Below are 18119 nucleotides of genomic sequence, written 5' to 3' on the forward strand. Positions count from 1 at the left end.
AAAATAAAAATAAACTCTGCGAAATAAAAACACGGTTTTCTGGTTCTAACTAAAGGGAAACAGACTGACATCAGGCTTAACATTGTTTTCAAGGCTCAGAAAAAAAATATGGTTTATCATCAATTTCCGAGCCCTAATTATTACATTTACTTCCACCGAATTATGCAAACTCAACTTCACATGAAAAAAATAAATAAATTGCAAATATATATATATATTACATCAAATCTCTAATTTTTAGCACTTTCTACAGGTAATCAAGCATTCTAATAAAAGATGAAATCATTTTAGAACCCACCTAAGCAATGATTCTGGAAACCAAGGATTATTCGTCACTCGAATTTAGGAAACTGTGGAGGTAACATCCCAAACACGAGGCCACACCTTCGGCTCATCCGGTCGTTTAACAATAACCGTGAGAGGACGGGAAAAAAGTCAGTAGGTTGTTTTTCTCTTCTCGTGACTCAGAAAATTCATTTCAATATACAGGATGGGTGAGGCACACCGACATGTAAACTTCAAGGCTTTCAAACCACAATTTTATAATAAGGTCGAAACCAGTCTGCTTTACTTTGCAAAGATAATAAACCATGTTTGGTTTCATATGTTCAATTCCCATCTCCTATTCTCCAAAAAATAAATATGTATTGTCATCATGACAATGTTGAACTAACTTTGTAATCCAAGTTAGGGGTTTGTTCATCCATCAGTTTCAATCGGGCAAGAGGGGGTGGGTTGTAAGATCACATTTAGGGGTGTGTGAGGTTAACTTTAGAGTCAAGATGACCATAAATTGGGTTTTTGTAAAACGTTTTAGGGGGTGTTGAGGAAATTTGAATAGGGCGACATGCTACGACGCCAGGTTGTTCCCGGTTCGAATCTCAGCCTAGGCATGGGAAGTCCCTTTATCAATTTCATCATATCATCACTCATCCTCATGGTCGCCATTAGCCAAAAATGTCACAAAGCGGCGTAAAATACCCTAATTCAATCAAGTATATTAAAAAATGAATACATGTGTGTATTAAATATAAACATGTTAGGAAATGTGTAAATATATGTAGTACTTATGTGTAAAATCTGTAAATATATGTATTTTAAAGTGCAGGTTTTTAGACATTTATTGGCATGAAAATAAATTGCACTGATTTCATGTGAAAATGTTTTCAGGAAAAAAAACATGTAATTATATAATTATCCGAGTTCTGTTTGTAATATTGTTTTTGCATCTTTTATAATTGTGTAGCAGCTTTTTGACCTAAGCACATAATGTGGTTACATATATTCAGGGAAAAAAGATATTTCGAGGGTTGGTAGAGTCGAAACGAACCATCAAACGAATAAATCATATTAAGAGAAGTTGTTTCCCTCAGTTGTGAAAGTTTGTCCAGTGAAAAGCTGTATATATTGATTGCGCATCTCCAGACTGGAGATTGATCTTTTTACGTACATTGGAGTGACTGATCTCATCTCGATACCATATTTAGTAGGATTGTCCAATTAGGACTTTAGGTTCCGAAAATGTATGGATCCGATGAGGTGAGATCTGGGTACCCAGATACGAAACCGAAAATCGGGTACCCGGATTCGAAACCGATAATCAGATACCCGATTCCTGAACCGAGAACGTGTACCCTGAACCGAAATCGAAAATCCGGTGCTGGATCTTGAACCGAATATCGGGTACCCGGTTCCCAACCGAAATTCGGGTAGCCGGAACTGAAAATCAAGTTACCGGAACAGGAACAGGTATCCGGATTTCGGTTATCCGAGACCCAAATATTTCAGGATCCGGAACTGGCCATCCCTAACCCTAAAACGATAGTGCATAGCTAAACGGTGAAACATTTGTTCTTAGTTGTAAGAACATTTAGATGTACTTGTTCGCAAACCAAGATAAGTGTTGATCTTGGCCCAGACGGCATTCGTCGGTTCAAAGCGTTGTGTAACAGAGCGCTCGCGGTCTCAGCTTCCCAATGCAAACAGGAAGCCTATAATTTCCTGCGGTTGTTCAAACAGTGTGTACGTACGTTTCACAACGGCTACTAGACGGGACGTAACGTTTATATTGAAATGCGCATCGATTCATCTGAAAAGCTGGTATGATTTTCACATCAAACAACTGCTTTTCTGTTGACTTTCCAAACAAGGTGATTTCACTGGTGGGCTTATCACCCTTCCCTCAACAAGGAGAAACACGTCATAAGCGAAGTAGTTACGCGTCCGTGTGTACCATAAATATTATCCCATCGTTTCTTTATGAATAGAGCATCCCAAACATGATGCCCGGGGATAATAAAGTTAGCCTAAAATTATACATTTCAGCAGTGGCGGCGATTGGGTTCCAAAACCGGGGGCAAGGACAGTTTATTTAATTTTCTAGGTTTAGCATAGTCTGGGGGCAAAAGTATCTAAAAGTGTGGTTGGGGGGAACTGACCCCACTCGCCCCCCCCCCTAATCGCCACCACTGCATTTCAGGCCCGTAGCTAGAACTGACCTCCAGGGGGGCTCACGGGTTATCAGAGGGGGCTTTGTAAACCAAGTCCATTTTTCAAAAGTTTATTAGTATTAAATGAAGGTAAATTATGTGTGTCGGAGTCATTAAGTTAATTTAAAATATAACATTTAGAAATATCATACAAATACTACAGGTTTTTTTTCTATATCTTCTAAAACATCTCTTGAAGTGCTAATAACTGCCACTGACACCATCCCTTAATACACACTCTATACTATTTTTGACAGATATTTATATCATACATGTTAGAATGTACAATATTCACTCCAATCATACTCCACCCCCGGCCAAAGCAATATAACTTGGGATCTGTTGACATTTGACGTAGATGCGGAAGGAATGTGGATAATGACATCAAAGTCACAGATTTCTGTCAAACGAGAGGCTGCAACAGGGGCAGAGAAGGTACAGATAAAGAAGGCTCCCTATGAAAGAACTTTCTAAAGTCTAGAGAATCTTCTAAACACTTGCCGCTGCTTAGACTTCTGCTCATAAACAAGATGAACGAACGAAGTTGTGAACAAAATAATATATGCTGTCTACATTTTCACTCTTCACCTCAAACAAATTAGAGTACAAAATAGTTTTACCTAATGTCAAAGTGGCTGGCGACCCTGTCAGGGGGGCTGAGCCCCTCTGGCCCCTGCCTCGCTACGGACCTGCTGCATTTAACAGATAATTTCAATTTCAGTCACGTTAGTCTGATAAATTACAAGGTTGGCTGGTGCAGGAGGCTGTCGCAGGAAGGCGATAATTTCAAACGAAAGCAGTGTATTGCGTGAAGAAAGAAAACTTTTCTTGGACTCATGAAACCATATTCTCACACATTCTTTTAAACATCATGCACGATCTTTAACCAAAAAATATATTTTTATACTTCTTAAAGTTATGAAAAACTAAATATGCTGACCAAGGCAGTAATTTATTTTATTAAAAACATAAACTAAACGTAACGTTTCAACCTTCTAGCAAAGGTCTTCTTCAGACTCTGTATCAAGTACAAAAGTAACAAGATACAAAAACAGGGCATTATATATACACACAAACATTACTCCCTCCAGACTATTAGAAAGTTGTTATGGAACTTTCTAGCAGGTGGCATTCCCTTGTCAACTGTACTATCACCTAAAAGGCTAAACATATTTACTTCCATATAGAATGTGGTTGGACTTTTTATCTAATGCTCTTTTTCCATCATTTTTCTTCCTTCTCCTCTCCTCTTTCTCTCTTGTCCTTTCCACTCTTTCTAGCACCTTCTTCCATTCTTGTTTAACTTCAGTCCCCTATTCCAGTTCAATGTGTCTTCTTCACCTTTCTTCTCTATTTCCTTGGACTCCTTTCATTTTCTCACTAGCATTCTCTTCTCCCATCCTATCTGCTTCGCCTCATCCCACTCTATGTCATGCCCTGTTTCTCTCGTGTGTTTAAATATCGCATTTCTCTCTCTCTTAAGTCGTACATCATCCCTATGTTGTTTCAACCTGTCTTTAAGCCTCTTTTTCGTTTCTCCTATGTACACACTCTGACATTCTTTACATTTCACTTCGTAGATAATCCCTTCCTCTTCCTCTTTTCGGTTTTCCTTTTTCTTGTTTGCATTCTTCGCTATTCCTAAGATGCTTCTCCCTCCCTTCCTGTAAGTTTTAATGCCCGCTTTCCTAAGCACTTTGCATATCTTTTCTATGGTCTTTCCCATACTTCTTATTCCAAACATTCTCTCTTTTTCTTTCTCTTCCTCTTTTTCTTTCTCTTCCAATTCTACCCTTCCTCTTTTCTTCCTTCTTCTGTTTATGTCCAGTCTATCCTGCTTCTCATAGCCATTCTTTTCCAGCTGTTTCCATAGGCTATTTAGGATATTATTGGAACTTGAAATAGAAGAAGAAGACAAGTTAAGCTACCTTGATATATTGATGAAAAGGAAGAGAGGACAAGAAGTTGAAACCGCTTGGCATCAGAAGAAGTGTGCAGCAGGGGTATTCTGCCACAAAAGAAGTGATGTAAGTGAGGTGACAAAAATAAATTTTATAAAGAATATGGAGGACAGAATAAAGAAAATATGCACGAAGGAATGTGAAAAAGAAGGCAAAATAAATAGCCTATGGAAACAGCTGGAAAAGAATGGCTATGAGAAGCAGGATAGACTGGACATAAACAGAAGGAGGAAGAAAAGAGGAAGGAGAGAATTGGAAGAGAAAGAAAGAAAGAAGGTTTGGGATAAGGAATATGGGGAAGACCACAGAAAAGATATGCAAAGTGCCTAGGAAAGCGGGCATTAAAACTTACAGGAAGGGAGGGAGAAGCATCTTAGGAATAGCGAAGAATGCAAACAAGAAAAAGGAAAACCGAAAAGAGGAAGAGGAAGGGATTATCTACGAAGTGAAATGTAAAGAATGTCAGAGTGTGTACATAGGAGAAACGAAAAAGAGGCTTAAAGACAGGTTGAAACAACATAGGGATGATGTACGACTTAAGAGAGAGAGAAATGCGAAATTTAATCACACAAGAGAAACAGGACATGACATAGAGTGGGATGAGGCTAAGCAGATAGGAAGGGAGAAGGGAATGCTAGTGAGAAAATGGAAGGAGTTCAAGGAAATAGAGAAGAAAGGTGAAGAAGACACAATTAACTGGAATGGGGGACTGAAGTTAAACAAAGAATGGAAGAAAGTGTTAGAAAGAGTGGAAAGGACAAGAGAGAAAGAGGAGAGAAGAAGGAAGAAGAATGAAGGAAAAAGAGCTTGAGATAAAAAGAGTCCAACCGCATTCTATATGGAAGTAAATATGTTTAGCCTTTTAGGTGAAAGTACAGTTGACAAGGGAATGCCACCTGCTAGAAAGTTCCAGAACAACTTTCCAATAGTCTGGAGGGAGTAATGTTTGTGTATATATAATGCCCTGTTTTTGTATCTTGTTACTTTTGTACTTGATACAGAGTCTGAAGAAGACCTTTGCTAGAAGGTTGAAACGTTACGTTTAGTTTATGTTTTTAATAAAATAAATTACTGCCTTGGTCAGCATATTTAGTTTTTCATAATCATGGAAACAAGGCTTAATGGTGTTATAATTCTTAAAGTTCTTTAAAATTTCTAATTATATATTGTAAATTTACTATAACATATTTAAAATATTTCAGACGGACACAAATATTAATTAAGTATTATCATTCCTAAAGTAATTGAGTAAAACAATGTTGAAATTCTATTTTTCTATTGTCCATTCTATTGAAATTCTATTATACATTTTATTCTGACATATGAACGGAAAGTACAAGCTTGAAATCTTTACGAACAATAAATCTGCGATTTATACAAAAAACTAATAATAAGGAATATGGTGTATATTTTTAAACATGGAGGATTTTGCCGGAGAAGGAAGTTTTGGAATTTGCAGGGTGTATTCTGGGACCAATTCAGAACACTTAAAAGTGAACATGCAGATGTAAGATATTTCGAAAAAAATTGCAACCATATATTAGAAAACATTTTCTTTATATAGAATGTTTGGAAATAGTCGTTTATGGAATGGTTGTAGTTCACTCGCACTAAATCCACTCTAAGGGCGAATAGTGAATTTATCTCGATGGATTCTTAATTGGAAGATCGTAGAGTTACCCTTTATCAAATTTCACTTTTGTATCCAAATATAGATTACACTTATTCTACGCACACGCATTAAACAACAATATATGTATAACACATTTTGAAATACATTTTTGCAGTGGAGTCGCGGCACTAACCGGTGTGCAATCACAGTGCAGAACGTTTATTTTGACAAAATCCTGTTTCCCTAATGGCTGCTTTGGGGAGTTTTTTTTTTTTAATGTTGTCAGTTCTTGCCCAAACGGTGGGCGTAATTGGCTATTTGCCGCGAGTGCCTTCGCAAGTAAACGCGGCAACAGAGGGTCACTGCCATAAAGATGGTTCCCCCGCCGGATATAAGAGCGGCGGGACTGTAGTTGCAATTGCAACCCGAACGCTTATTGTACACTTAAGCATTTTAGAATAATTGATTGATTGATTAATTTTGTTCACTTTACTTCGCTTTTCTGCCACGTTTGGCTAATCGTGAAGATGGGGATGAGTGACGATGTGATGAAATTTTTGATTAAACACTCACAAACACTCATGCTCCGACCGGGATTCGAACCCCGGACCCCTTACATGTTAGAATAAGATTGTCTGCTATATCCAGTTACTTTAATTTGAACATTGTGTTCATATTTTTCTGCATAAAAATATATTCTCAAATGAAAATTATATTCTGAAATTACGAGAAAAAGTGCTGTTATTAGGCAACATGCAAGGAAGAATTAAATATATATGGTCGATTAGCAAAGCGAATGTATGCATTCCAATATGGCTGACGTTTTCTCAATATGGCGGATTTTCCTGGAGCGGGGAATGTTGTGACACGTTCAGAGACACGGTGAACATTTTACGTTTCGTAATTAATTTTGTTCTAGTTTGATACAAAATTTGCCTAAATGCACCGTACTATACCTACTCCACTGTATTGCGTAGTATCTAAACTGGGCCCCTTAGGGTGAAAATTTGTTTTACAGTAATAAATGTATCCGGCAAGACACATGAGGGAAAGCCCGAAGTGGGTGGTTTACAAGGTGAAAAAAATGATTTTGTGGTAAGAAGCACTTTGGATTTAACACGTTTACGACCGCTCAATATTTCATACTGCAGGTGTAAATGCCTTTTACACTTATCAGTTGATTAGTGCATTAGTCATGTGGAATGGTTAGCAGCCTGACCTTCCCTTGCAGCACCTTTTCCCGGCGTGTCCTGCAAGGAAAACGCAAAAAAACATGGTAGCCAGGTCGTGTGGCGGGAAAACCCGGGTCATGAACTCAACTGTGGCCAACTGGAGCAGGAAATTCCTCGACATAATGTTACAGAGTTTTTACATTATCTGCAAAAACATTCACGCGGTTATTGTGTTTTCCAGAGTTTCAAAAGCATGTAGGTCACAAGGAATCTACGTTTGTTAATTTGTTATTTTATGTAAGAGTTTCTTGACATGTTTAGACTTGCCTAATGGAAGTCCTTTTTTTTTATTTCAGTGATTTTACGTCGTTTTTCCATCTCTTGAGTTAATCGCGACGGAGGTGAATGGTGAGCTGATGAACTAATGAAATTGATTGAAATTGACAATAATATTTAAAACTAAAATTAATAATTTTGCTGTACATTTTCTCGATATAGCATATTTTCTTTAGAGCAGATTAGACTAACGTACTGGAGATCTTCAGAAGTTGCTTTTTGATTTTTAATGTGGAGTTACAGAAAAGTAGTTCAGTTATAGTTGCTTAGAAAGTAACTAAGTTTCTTTCACAGTTACGTTAGTCTAGATAGATAAGATATGTGTAACTGTGTGTGTCTGAACTACAAACCGACTGTTTATAAAAAAAACCATCTAAAATGGACATTAGTTTTCATGAAATTATGTTTGGTTAGGTTAATACTCGTACATAATCATTTTTTAAATGTGAAAAAAATGCAATAACATTGAAACTAAACAATTATACTCGAAAATGTATTGAGATTAACATTTTAGATCTATAATTTTGTTCATTGAACTTGAAATTTAGAGACAAGTTATTGATAAAGGAATTGTTAATTTCGTTTTTCGTTGCCTGAGTTACAGTATCATCTCTCGATACTCGAAAATAAATAGTCATTACTTGGAACTGCATTACAAGTAACTCGTTACTTTCGAATTAGGATCTGATGAACAGTTATTTGTTTATCGTCTATTTCAATAAATTGATTGATTTGCCTTATTTTACTTCGATTTTTGTGCCAGTTTTGGCTAATTTTCGAAGATGGTGATGAGTGATGACATGATGATATTGATGAATGGACACTCAGAAACATCCATGCCCATGCCGGGATTCGAACCCGGGACCCCTGGAACTCCGCCACGGGAGTCGGCTCTATTTCAACAAACATTTAATTACCATAAACTATGCGATTAGTCCAAACAAAGGTTTTTCTCTGTACAACGTAAACCTATTGTAATACGTGTAGAGCCACCGACAATAGAAATAAGACACCTAGATCACAGACACATTTGTCTGTGCCTAGATCCTTGGAGTACTAGCTTTCCTGCAACGTGTTATGTGTGTTGCCTAACTCTCCGGCGGTGGTAGAAGTTGCCATTGAAAATTTGCTATTAAATTCAATTATTGCCTTGGAGTTATGCAAAACTCATAACGCCTTGTAGGAAAAATAGTATTTCTGGATCTAGGTGTCCAATTTCTATTGCCGGTGATTGTACATTGTAGTTCTAGTTGCCTTACGTCATTTTTTTGTGCTCCCGGGAAACATTGTGAGGAAGTGAAAAGTGTTTAAAATGAATGCAAAACGATGGAATGAGGCCTGAAGCCTTATATATTATGGAATTTTACATGTTTTTAAAACATGTTAAAATCTAGCTTTAAAATAGCTATAAAATTTTATATATTTTGTGAATACTGCTTTTTTTATTTGTAGTTCAAAGTTGTGTAAATTTTACTTTGAAAATTGACAACAATGAAAACTATTGCTCATTTTAGATTTTTTTTAAAAATAATAAACAGTCGCCTTGTATTTCAGACACGCAGTTATGCATATCTTATCTGTTACACCCAGCCTCAAATAAATGGATACCTGGAAGATAAAGGCTGTCGGAAAGTGGTGCTGATTACATCACCTCCAAAAATGTCCGAGATCGAGAACTTGTAGGGCCACATCACCCTATGTGCCTTCATGGCACGTGGCACGGTGAAGCGTGTGTGTGGGTGTGTGTGCGTGTGCGTGTGTGTGTGTGTGTATGCACACACATTTTTATATATATATATACGTATATACATAATATTCAATTATTTCTCCATGTATCAAAAGACCGTGACACCAAATCCAGGACACTGTACAGGGATCAAGGTATTTCATTTTATAAATAAATGTTCTGTGGTTAATTATAATGCAATTAATTAGTAATAAAAATAATGTCGGAGGTCAATTCTAATTTTGCAATATCGTTCATTCTTCAGAAAAAAGTTATTGCAAATCAAAAGCAACTTTATCTTAAAATTGAACTTAAATTTTCGACAATAGGTGATGATTTGTGTGTTACTTATTGTTGCCATGGAAACACTATGTAGATTAATATGAAGCAATACGAACAGTTTTTTCCAGATTTTATTATTTGTCCACTGAGCATATTCTTATCCCAACGGTTCAAATTGCGGAAATCAAGATCTCTCTGCAAATGACTTCTCCATGAAAAGGTAAATGGAGTATAGTCGTGAATTCTCAAGTAGAACTAATATATCGTGCACCAGATTGGAAGAGCTTACAAATCAAAACTTATTCCATTACGTTTTCATACCTCCTTTTCTCTATAGATTATTCCAATGCTTTTAATTAATATTTGTCCCAGGAAAGCCTTGTAAATGTTATATTTGTCTCGCCCAATTGCAGAAAATGTCAACTTTTCATTTAATAACAAGGCATAGGATATCTGACTATGGAAACCAATTTTCACTCTGTGCGTTTTACTGATATGGATTAAAACGGACAGCCGTGTACGGAGTACTTTTTTTCGAAATAATTAAATATATTTGAAGACATAAATGGCAATATTCGAAGCCAGAAAGTTAAAATTTATTGCGCATAGGCATATATTTAATAGAACAAATTGTCACAGAAGGTTTGAGGGATATTGTAAAGAATCTGTTTAGGATATCTGTCTACGCCACCCTTATCCTACATTGTAGTATAGGTATCGTCTGGTCTTACGCCGGGCGGCCTACAAGCTAGCAAGGAAAGAGGGGAGGAGGGAATACGCAGCAGACCAAGCAGACAACACATTTTAGAAGGAGAAATGTCAGTCTATCTGATCGGAAACTACAGAGTTAGAAGCCGAGGGGAAAGGATAAAGGATTTAAACATTTCTGTGAGTTCTCACATCTAGAAGTTGACCCGCATACGTTAGTATACAAAGGGAAAGGTATGTTGTGGTGTATTGGGAAAATATATAAATTCGACAAAATATAATTCGAGACAATTATTTGAGCCTCCCCCGACAGCCCACTGGTTAAGGTTGTCGCCTTGTATTCAAGGAATCCCGGGTTTGATCCTGGTGGAAGCTCTGTATTTTTTTTTATCTTAACACCTTACCGCAAAGGAAGAAAGTGCTGCTGCATTGCAATTAGAGAAAATTAGTTCAATTCATTCTTTTGATCATTTAATATCAATTTGGTTGTGTTCCTCTTTACTCCTCTCACCATTCTAGAACTATCAGCGCCGACCTCCGTGGCGGAGTGGTTAGCATAGTGTGCTACGACGCCAGGGGTCCCGGATTCAAATCCCGTGCTGAGCATCCCTTCAGTTTCATCATGTTTTAATTTGTCCTCATCTTCGCAATTAGCGAAAAGTGGCAGAAGAGCGAAGTAAAATAAATCAAATGAATCAATAAATTGATCTATTAGCAGTGAAGACTGCCTCTTCTCCTCATAGGATGAGACCACTTATTTCGCATTTAATAAGAGATAATGCATTTTTTTCATCTCCAACTCTGTTACGTAGATGTATCGGGACTTTTCCCCTACTGCAGTAGCAGAGCAAGTTAACATCAGTACTTCTAGTTTCTTTTGTGGTAAGTTGAATGTGGCTGCCCTATCTCACCTCTTCAAAGATTATTTCTGAGGATCATGATCGATAACTGATTTTGTTAATTACCTCGTCTTTCTTAAACATGTTCATAAAGAAACTCATCATGAGAAGTAAGAATATATATACTGCAAAGTAGTATTTTCACAATATTCCATTAAAAGTAATGTTTGTAATAAGGCCATTAAATATGTAGCGTTGATGATTGAAACGTATGATTACTTTTCTTAAAAATGTGAGAGTATTGAGCAATTGAAGTAAATTTAACAGGCTGCCACCTAGTGCTAAAAATTGAAATAAGGCTGCAATTCTAACATAAGGTAGATTTTTTTCCATAGTAAGCAACCTGTGATGTAGTACATTTAATATTAATAATTAGTGAAATATTATAACAAAAATATAATCCAATATAATAACAACAATCGTATAATGCGATCCAGTCAGTACTAGATATCTAGAATGATTTCCTGTTGTAAAAAGAATTTCCTCGGCATTTTAAAATCTGCATTCAAGTGATGTGTTTGTCCCTCATTCGTATTGCAGAAAAACAGTTCTCTTTATTTTAAAAAAGGTATTAATCAAAAACTCTTGAGAATTTCTTTCCAGAAATTGAACATGCGCGAGCAAACTATGACACCAAAGTAAAAAAGGAAAAAAGAAGAAGGAGCACGTACAAAAGAAACAGGTGAAATGACACTTTCATTTCAAGCAGTTCCAATTTTGATTTGATTTTTATCTAGCGTCACTTTTCTGCAACTTTTGGCTAATCGCGACGACGAGGATATGATGAAGGGACACTCGCAAGGAACACGCTTACTCAGGCCGGGATTCAAACCCGGAACCTCCGCCGTCGTAGCACGCCACTGAGGTTGGCAGGTCTAAAATTTATCAAATAGAGTTTCTGTCTAGTTTACACGGCACTAAAAGTAATAAACAGATATTGTATTGTTCGTGTCATTGTTCATTGTGAGTTTTCATTTCCTGAATTGCTAATTATTGTTTTCTCCGTTTATTTTCCACACGCAAATAGAGAGGGAGAGAGAGAGAGAGAGTTGGGAGGCTGCCATCAGCCACAACCTGAGAGGACAGGAAAAAGAGAGAAGATAGAAAATAGATTAGAAGAGAAGAATGGAGAGTTGAAGAGAGGAGAAAAGAGAATAGAATATAGTCGAGAAGAAAATAGAAAAGACTAGAAAATAGAATAGGAAGGAAGCGAAAATAGAATACAAGATAGTCGAAAAGAAAATAGAAGAAAGAAGAAAATAGACTAGAAGAGAAGAAAGGAGAATAGAAGAGAAAAGGAAATAGAATAGAAGAGAGGAGAAAATAGAATAGAAGGGAGGAGAAAAGAGAATAGAAGATAGTCGAAAAGGGAATAGAAGAGAGAAGTAAAGAGAATAGAAGAGATAGAAGAGCGGAAAAGAGAATAGAAAAGAGGAGGAAAGAGACTAAAAGAGAGGAGAAAAGAGAAGAGGGGAGAAGAAATAAAAGAGAGAAGAAAAGATGAAATTGAGAGCCACGTTCAGAGAGACTATACCTGAATCAGTAAGGAAGTAAAATTTTGAGATTTAGAAATTCTACTTTTATTTCCAAGTGTTTGCAGTAGCTACCTTGAAATTTAGCAAAGTGAATGACGGCTTTCAAATTCCTACAATCAACTTTTGTAGACTTAGTAGTTGCACAGTAGAGACGACTTTTTCAAACGATAGCGGAACTAGCTTACTACTTTTTTTTTTTTTTAAAAAAAATGAAATTTTCGTTTATAGCACCATAATATGAACTAAAATCCTAAAATGGCTGTTACAATTAGTCACTGAAGAGAAATATAAATGTAGTGAAAAATAAATGTAGTGAAAAATAAATAGAGAGAGGATGATTTATGGTAAGATGGGAAACATTGCACTACAGAGAAGAAAATTCACGGAGTTGGGGGAGATGGAGATAAGGTACACACAGAGAGAGAGAGAGAGAGAGAGAGAGAGAGAGAGAGAGAGAGAGAGAGAGAGAGAGAGAGAGAGAGAGAGAGAAGAGAGAGAGAGAGAGAGAGAGGAGAGAGTAAAGGGAGGGACAGAAAAAGACAGAGAGAAAAGGGAGAGGCGGAAAGAGAGAGATAAATAGAAAAGTGAGAGACAGAAAGAGACAGGGAGAAAAGAGGGAGGGAGACCTTAGAGTATAGAAGGAAAGAGAGAGAGCGTGTGTGACATCAGCTGATGCCAGGGGAAGAGGGGTTGAATTTTGTGCCTCGCAAGTGTTCACAAACTTTCCTGCATCACTGCTAAAAGATGTATTAAGAGAGAGAGAGAGAGAGAGAGAGATTCCTAACAGAATTGGCTGAATTTCTGGAGCAGGAAAAAATGTTTGGACATTCTTTTCTCGGTTTTGAATGCAGAACAGATTATAATCTCATCACAGGCCATCAATTTTTGCCTTCACCTTCAACTTAACTATTAGCTACTAGAGCACTGAATTTCTTAGCATTATTTCTGATGGTGATGTTATGGATTTATATCTCAGGCGAATTTGGATGTATCCTTCTTACTGTTTTAACACATTTGAATATGCTTTTTGTACTGCTAGCACAAATTCATTTGGAACTCTCTCAACCAGTGTCGAATTCAGACACTTTCCTCTGGCGGGATATCAAAGTTCAAGAGGGGATGGCATTGGCTTCAAACTAATACAGTAGACTCGCGATTATCCGAGCTAATTGGGACCGACTTCGGATACGGAAAAACTCGGATAATACGGAGAGAATGTGCTAATAGGTCGTAAACGACGAAACAACACTTAAAACTGTATAGTAATTATATATTACTAGTACAACATGAATGAGAAGATTAATCCTTTTCGCTTAGGATAGGCCTGCACAAACTTAAACACAGTGGCGTCGCTAGGCCCTTTTTGGGGGGCTTCAGCCCCCCCAATTTTTAGCTATTATTACATACAGTATTTCGAGAAAACATATTTGAACAATTGTTAATGCAGGAACATACTTCTAGATACATATTCTGGGAAAGAATCTTTTCGTTGTGACATAGTTTTTTTAAACCACGATCTTACATCTGACACACCATGTCTTTAGCTGGCAACTGCAAACGATCGCCGTCATTTGTTCTATTTTCACAACGTTTGCTACGCGAGGAAACGGTAGTGGTGCGTTTTGTGTTACGGAGTTTGTGATATTGTGTGTATGTTATCAAAGCTTTTTGTGACATTTACTGTTGTTCGTACAACAATGGACAAATTTATTATTCCAAGTAAGCGCCTGAAATCGGAAGCTTTAAGCGAATCCTTCACACCCACAGATTGTCTCGATGAAGATAAGGTACCTGCTTCAACTGCACCAGCTGAATCGGAAACATGTCCTCCCACTCCAAGTTCATCTACAAAAGAAGTCGAGAGTTTCATCACTTCAGATTTAGGCAGTAAAAGCGAAGGGCCTAAACAACCGTTTCTTTCCAGATTTCCAGGTAGTGTTTTCGGTAACCAGAATAGGTGTTTTAATGAAGTATGGTACAAAAGTTTCCGGTGGATTGAGTACAGTGTTAATCACGATGCAGCCTTTTGTTTTACATTTACATTTCGTAGGCCAGACAGGTAAGGCAGATCCTGCATTTACAAGTATCGGTGTTCGTAACTGGAAAAAGGCTATAGAAAATTTAAAGATCACGAGAAATGTGCTTCTCATGCAGGCGCGACTCGTGCATTATTTTCCTGGGGGTTCACCGAAGTCATGACACATACTCAGTTTCCGCAAATAGATTTTTTTTCGGGAAACAAAGGGATGGGGAGGGGGCTTGAAAGATTGGTACAGAATTTTTTCATAGAATGAGGTTTCATAGTAGACGTGTGCGTATAAATTTAGGGCTAAAACTAAGTACAATAAATTGTACATCTATGAAAGAAATTTCGGGTTTTATGGACGTCATAGACGTCCTCAGGATTTGTTCCAGGGATTGTGTTATTGATAATTTTGCAAGAAATTCGAACCGCAGAGTACAGCTGATACATAAAGACAGTTCACTAACATTAGAAAAACAGGACAAGAATATCCATCTGTTTTCATAAAAATTAATGCAGTAAGTCTATATTAGTTTTAATTCCTTATGCTTGTTATATATTATTGTCTTATTAATCACTTTGCTATTTTCAAACATTAAAAATATTTACAATAGTAGTAAGTCATGTATCTGGTTGCAGCCCCCCCAAAGCAGATGGCCTAGCGACGCCACTGCTTAAACACCACCGTAACAATCGGATACACAGACAATGTAACGAACACGTGCTGCGCGGACGGACTTGACTTGACTCCATAAACAAACAGGTGGTTGCGTTATGAAGCGCGATGTTTTCCAACCACTCCCTCGGTTAACCCGGAGCCTCGGTTAATCGGAACTCGGTTAATCGCGAGTCTAGTGTATTTGAAACTTGCCTCCGAAATGCAATTAAATTAAATTAAGTGTAATATCGTATAATTAACAATCGTTTTAAGAATGAGCTTATGGGAATCAATAGAATAATATTACTATAGCATGCAATAACTTACCTTTACAGCAAACTAATGAGTTGAGTCTAGGGTTGCTACAAGTGAAAATTCGGGACGCGTATGGCCGGAAACCTGTTGGGGAGTGGAGGAGAAGGGAGCCTGAATCCGGCAAATGTACAGTCACCGTCAATAAAAATGGCACACCTAGATCCTGAAATACTGGCTTCCCTGCATAGCGTTACGTATGTTGCATAACTCTACGGCGGTGGTAGAAGCTGCCATTGAAAATTTGCTATTAGAATCCACTTATCGCCGTAGTTAGGCAACACGCATAACGCCCTGCAGGGAACCGACTATTTCAGGATCTAATTGTCATATTTGTATTGCCGCTGAGTGTACATCGTAATTATTATGCACTATACACTGAAACTGCCGTAGGATTCATAAGTTACTAAAGTATTTCAGAAACTATTTTCAAGGACACTGAGGAAAATGGAAAATACCTACTTGTAGACTAATTTTAGACGACACGATTTTGCAGCAAATGTAAGAATTCAAGACTTAAAAAATAATTTTTGGTGTGAAACTCGATAAGTCTTGTGAGGGAGCGGTTCAATGTAAGGTTAGATTGCTTTGTTAAATTAGCATTTCTTTCAATAGACGAGTCTTCAGTGCACCGTATTTTCTTTAAAGGGAAAGAATATAATGTTTGTTATTTACACATTGTATATCGGTAACATAATAGGCCCTCTTTCCTCTGTAGGCGCCCTTCTTGTTCCTAGGCCTCAAGATGGAAACTGTTTTCATGTTCTTTAGAGACTGCAAAAGGAGGCTGGTGATGTACGGTGATACTTTTGTGTGTGTGGGGGGGGTTGAATTTTGTGCCTCGCAAGTATTCACAAACTTTCCTGCATCACTGCTAAAAGATGCATTAACATGGGAGATGGTTTGATTTATGCACAGTAAGGCTAATGGGGACTGGACCTACAGTTTAAAGTGGGATCCGAACAACTTGTGCCTCCACCCGAGACCCTTTGATTACAAGACGGCGACGCTACCACTGCGCCATCGCGGAGATGGTAACGATTGTATATCCTCACGTATGAATCCGGGGCCTGTTCGGTGGAGTTCTAATCAGGAGAGCTAAACGAGAGTGAAAACTATTAAACATGTGCAAAGTTGATGAAATTGCACACACAAACAGTACTTACCGATATAATATCTCCACCACCAGGGAACTCACAATTCAACTCCGCATCCCGACCCACAAGACGATATTGCCCTTCTCCCAGCCGGACCCTTGACGGTAAGAGTTCATTGGAAGTTGAGTGGACGTCGCTCGCACGACTTAAAGGCTTGTCGTAATACCTGTTATGGAATCGAACAGGGTCCGTATAACGCCAATCCACATAAGGATTCACATAGTGCTTGTATCCCTCCACGTCGTAGTAAAAAGGTCCGTACTTGTCCCAGTAGTAATGTCTCGGAGAGAAGGAGCGATAGTAATAGTAATAATCTTGAGGCTGATCGTAGTAATAGTATTCCTCGGATATGTGTGGTAGGATCAGAGCGACGGTGAAAAGTACCAAACGTCCCAACGCCATTTTGAGGAATGTGTCGTTCCAGGTTGTTGCCGTGTGAACCTACTGCATTGAATCGAAGGAGGTTTGCCTTTTATAAAGTACGGCTTACAAAACAGCCTTTTGAACTATGTCCCTTCAACCAAAACATCCACAAGAACAACAGGCTCCGAAGCTTGCAAGAGGAGGAAGAAGAAAAAAAGATGTAGAAGTCGATTTCTTTAGCCATTCTGTTACGCTTATTTCATGCTGCTGACCTTGAAATTTTTCAGTCTGAGATGGTTACTGCTCGCGTTACGCCCAGTGTTGTATCTCTTTCTTAGAGCATCATTTTAAAAATTTATTTTAAGAGTTTTCACGGAAAGTTGCCTTGGTTGTATCGGCTTTATGTCCCATCTTTTTTGTGGGTGATGAAATGGACGAAAAAAGCAAATCGTGACCAAGGGCGCTCGCAGGTTTTTTCTTCGGGGCTGCGGTAAAATATGCTATTCCCCAGCTAATATTTCATAAAGAATTACCTCACTAGGATAATGTGCAAGGGCATCCCTTACGCACTGCATTTTCTCCATGTTGACCCACACAAGCATCCCCAACATTTCCCCAAACTGGGCAAAGCACACCCTCCCCCACCGGCTAGGAATTTCAATTTTGAACACAGGGTGGGGGCAGACTAACATTTCATATCTCCCCATTCAGTCATAAAAACTCGTATTTTCATTATTTTTAATATTTTTTTTAAAAAAAATCATAAAATTGAAATTCATTTGAAAATACCTTAGCGTTGTTATCAAGTTCAGACTTGAGTCCATTATTAAAATAGAAACTGCATTCGATTTCCTTCCTTGACATTAAAAATCTATAATCTTGTTGA

General features: G+C 37.7%; 1 protein-coding gene across 1 annotated transcript in view; it reads right to left on the bottom strand.

The window, feature by feature from the left end:
* Positions 1 to 17316, bottom strand: part of LOC146000055 (uncharacterized) — a 29775-nt gene extending 12459 nt beyond the window's left edge. Inside the window, exon 1 of the mRNA XM_083137378.1 lies at positions 16880 to 17316. Coding sequence (XP_082993504.1) covers positions 16880 to 17272 — 393 coding nt within the window. The 5' untranslated portion in view covers positions 17273 to 17316. The remainder of the gene's footprint in view (positions 1 to 16879) is intronic.
* Between the last annotated feature and the right edge of the window lie 803 nt (positions 17317 to 18119).

The sequence above is a fragment of the Lepisma saccharinum genome, chromosome 16, assembly GCF_977018435.1.
Source record: "Lepisma saccharinum chromosome 16, izLepSacc3.1, whole genome shotgun sequence".
Taxonomy (NCBI): domain Eukaryota; kingdom Metazoa; phylum Arthropoda; class Insecta; order Zygentoma; family Lepismatidae; genus Lepisma; species Lepisma saccharinum.